The following is a 4,205-nucleotide window of genomic DNA, read 5'->3' as shown; positions in this document are numbered from 1 at the left end:
TGGACGGCGGCCACGACGACGACGGCGGCGGTGACTACACGCGGTTCTACAGCCTCCTCGGCATGCAGAACTGCAAGGGCGGCGGCCGGCGAGGCGAGCGAGACGGCGGGCAGGCCTAGTAGTGTGTTTTTTTTGTAAACTACTTTAAATATGTATGAGCAGGCGTGTTTGCGCCGTGTTTGGTCGAATTTGGTTTGAAGTCGCCGAAATATGCATGAACTCGCCGTGTTTGCGCCGTTCAAAAAAATCCCGTGAGCGCCGCGACTGGGTGACATCACGTCCCCAGCGTGCGTTTTGCGTCGGTGCGCTCTCAGGAGGCGATTTTTAGCGCCTCCTGGGAGCCAACGGCCGGAGATGCTCTAAGGAGCTAAAATCTTTTAGCCGTTGGGGCTCTTTCTTTTGGTTCATACCTAACCGTCAGATATATCCTCAGAGAACGATGAAACTAAGCGAAGTAGGGTCCGTACTTGTTCTTGTTAGCAGCGTCGTGCCTCCTAAAACTCAGAAGTGAATCATCAAACTTGCAATGTTGGCTCCCACTGCCCAGGCAGTGAACCAATTTGTTTTCCGTTGATGATAGCATGCTGTTTTTCACTCCTAAAACTCGGAAGTGAATCATCAAACTTGCAATGTATTGTGGTGGCTCCCACTGCCCAGGCAGTGAACCAACTTTTTTTTCTTTGATGATAGCCTGCTGTTTTTCAAGTCTAATGGATCAAGCGATGTGCTCAGCTGCGGTCAAGCCACTGTCAGCAGCAAGAGGTTGAGGCTACGATCATGTACAGCGCAAAACATTTTGAGATAAACATAGAGAAGCCCTATTCATCGGTTAACCGAAAAACAAATTTAGATTTAGTCGCATTTTTGGGCCCTGACTTTTAGCAAAACCGAAAGAGACAATCTGCATTCTGCTCATGGAAGCCAAGTTATTAGCAAGTTACCAGCAACTCATTATGTGCATGTTTGGGGGCAACTCTCATAGCTGGCAGGCAGAAAACAAGTCAATTATTCCCAAGATGATACGAACTGCGGAAACTAAAGCGATCCTCTCATTTGATATGAAGTGGTCTGGCCAAAGATACACCAGCTGCAAGAGGTAGAGAGATCTACTCCTTTGATTTGTGCCACAGCCAAAGATTACAGACAGCAGAAAAAAGATGTGACAAGATCAGCAGGGTTCAAAATTCACGGATCAGCTCGATCAATGACACTCGCAAGCTGGTGATATCGTGCATTGAAAAAGATCAGCAAGCAAAAGCTGCAAACTGGTGATCCATTTGATCAGAATGGAGACCCATATACATCGGTGAAAGATAATCAGTACGTACTAGAGCAAGAAGTTGAATTTGGACCTGAAGACAAGTCATGACCTAGGCACTGACCACTGGGCTATATCTATAAAGGAATCCAAGAAAAATGCCGAAACACATTATGAAGAAACAAAGGAAAAACATTCAGTCGAGAATGTGGAGATGCACAATCCTCATGCAATCCGAAGAGCTAAATGAATAAATGGTCCTCTGAAAAAATGAATGGTTAAGAGATCTCCAGAAAAACTGTAGATGCACTACACCAGTCACCTGGAAAATTTGGCCATCACTGAGCACAAGTTAAATGGAAGAATCGATACAAAACATTACATTCCACAATAACATTACAAAAAAAATATTCTCACGCAAACAGACATCATGTTTGCTCCAGCATTCCTCTATATGCAAATGAGGACAGCATTATCTAACATATGTCCTCGAATGAAACAAAAAAAAAAAAACAGATTGAGGCTTCTTATGTGCTATGTCATATATTTCAGCTTAAAGAAGATGATTCAAAACGGTGGCCATTCTTTTATTTGAGAGAAAACGTAACTATGTTAAGACAGTGTAACAACTAATAAACAGGCATCCCGATGTTGGATGTAAATCTTAATGGGATTCACAGACATCAATTTACATCACTTATATTATTTGGTTATGCTGACTAGATATTTTGTTGAGCAAAATAGTGTCGTCAGCAATGCAACTAATTCAAGTAGATCTAGAACCCTATCAGGTATGCAGAGAATCAGCACCAGCATCATATCACGAAGCATCAGGGCATAGAGACATAATGCTCTCACTGAAAAATACAATTTACTTCTATAAATAAGGTCGTTATGAGAAGATGGCAACATAAGCAAACAACATACAGCTGGGATAGGCCTGCTGCAGATTGCGGAATGATTATAGTTGATTAAAAAGAACAACGGTCTCAAATTGCATAAAAGGATGCCATCTGACAAGTTATCTAATACTCCAACCAACACATCACTTGGTCAGGGTCAGAATCACAAAACAAGGACGCTTTTCTACATTGTTATCCTATAATTAGCTAATGGAAATTCAAATTTGGCTTGAATTGGGTACCATGAATGTCTTAAATGGTCAATTAGGTTCAAATACAAATCTTCATCTGAATGAAACAGTCAATACCAATGTAATACCATTACCGCACCTATTCCACCCAATCCCAGTGACACCAAAATTGCACAATAGATCTGCTGAGTCTAAAGCAGGATAACATACATTCCTAGTCCATACATAGGGTTGGTATTTCCTATACCGTGGCACCTCGTGACAATCTAAATCATTGTTTGAATTACAATTTTTGCAATAGCATGGAAATGAGTCAACAGAAAGCAACCAGAATAAATTTGGTCCGTGGGGAAACAGCATATTCATCTTTCACAGTTTGTAGGTTCAAAATAACGAGACCAAGGGTACAACCAACCCCCAGCTCATAATTAAGAAGAAAACAAGGTAGTTTATTTGCCCCACAAAATAGATCAATGAGATTTAATCTGACCCACAGTGGTCGAACCCTATGCTATTTGCGCAGTTAGAACAACATGTAATAGTGGAGGGCTGAAGCTACATGAACTACTGATTACTCATTAGCATAAACTGAAAATGATAGTGGCAGAAGCATGCTATATAAACAACAATGCTGGAATCATAAGGCATTATTAAGACGATCGAGTGATTAAATTATTAAACGGAACAACAATATCCATAGCAATGTCACATAGGCATAATTTGTAACTAGAGCGGCTAAAGCAAGGCTCAAGCTGAGCAATGCGCTACAAAAACATAGCATGCATAATAACCTGATTTCTTCTATACATGGCGGCAAAGGGTGGAAGCACGTCATCGGATACATCTCATTCAGTGCCCAGCGGCGGTAGCATCCTCAATGATCAACCTGAGCCTTCGGCTCAACACATCAAGCTCATCAATCCTCTGCGCCCTCCATCGCCTGGCGAGTTCGCTTTCCTGGGCATTGCCACCGTTGACTATTCCATCGGCCTTTGCCTCTCTCAAACACTCCTCAAATACATCCAGCACGGCGCTTGCCATGCGATGCTCGCTGCTACGCGGCAGCAATACATTGCAGTTACCGTTCTGACCGGTACCTCCATTGTTCATAGCATTTTGGGGATTACCTCCATTGTTGACAGCATTTTGGGGAGCTGCGTCGTTGCCAACAACTCCATCGTCACCGGCAACAACTCCATTGTCACCGACATCGGTGAGAACAGCCATTGTCTCAGCCTGGTCCAGCGCAATCCCGTCCAAGGTAATCCCATCAAGGTTGCCATCAGCAACAAAGGCGGCACCCTCGTCAAAATAGAGGTGGTGGCCGCTCTCCTGCTCAAGATACATCACATCCTCGGCGCCGTTGTCATCGGGGAAGGCGGCGCCGGGGGCGGAGGAACTGATCCCATTGTAGCCATGGGAGTTGCTGTCCCCCGAGGGGGCCGGGACGTCGAGCGGCACGACGGCAGGGTTGGAGCGGCGGCGCTTGTTCCCCGAGGAGCCTGCGGGCGCGGCGGCGGCGGCGAAGGGCGAGGTGGCGGCGTTGGCGGGGTCCCAGAGGCGGGAGCAGAGGTGGAGGACGTCGCGGTCGTGCGGGGCGAGGCGGGCGGGGTCGAGGCCCCTGGCGACGCGGGAGGAGACGTTGCGGTGCTTGTTCTTGAGGCGGCGGAGCTTCTCGGAGAGCTGGGAGCGGGTGTAGGGCTGCGGCATGGACTCGGAGAAGCGGTCGTAGAAGACGTTGAGGTCGCGCGGGAAGACGAGGCCCTGCGCGCCGCAGCCGAGGAGGCCCTGCAGGAAGCGCAGCTCGTCGGACTCGGACCAGATGCGCTGGAACTTGAAGGGCGGGTTCTGGCC

At 46.7% G+C, this 4,205-nt stretch overlaps 1 protein-coding gene across 1 annotated transcript in view; it reads right to left on the bottom strand.

Annotated features, from left to right (window-relative positions):
• Window positions 1-2,983: 2,983 nt before the first annotated feature.
• LOC119283691 (probable transcription factor At5g28040) overlaps window positions 2,984-4,205 on the bottom strand; it is a 2,757-nt gene continuing 1,535 nt past the window's right edge. The window contains exon 2 of the mRNA XM_037563131.1: window positions 2,984-4,199. Within this exon, the coding sequence (XP_037419028.1) occupies window positions 3,201-4,199 (999 nt within the window). The 3' untranslated portion in view covers window positions 2,984-3,200. The remainder of the gene's footprint in view (window positions 4,200-4,205) is intronic.

Source organism: Triticum dicoccoides, chromosome 4A (genome assembly GCF_002162155.2).
Source record: "Triticum dicoccoides isolate Atlit2015 ecotype Zavitan chromosome 4A, WEW_v2.0, whole genome shotgun sequence".
Lineage (NCBI taxonomy): Eukaryota > Viridiplantae > Streptophyta > Magnoliopsida > Poales > Poaceae > Triticum > Triticum dicoccoides.
Note: the sequence above shows the minus strand (reverse complement) of the source record. Positions and strands in the feature narration are given on the sequence as shown.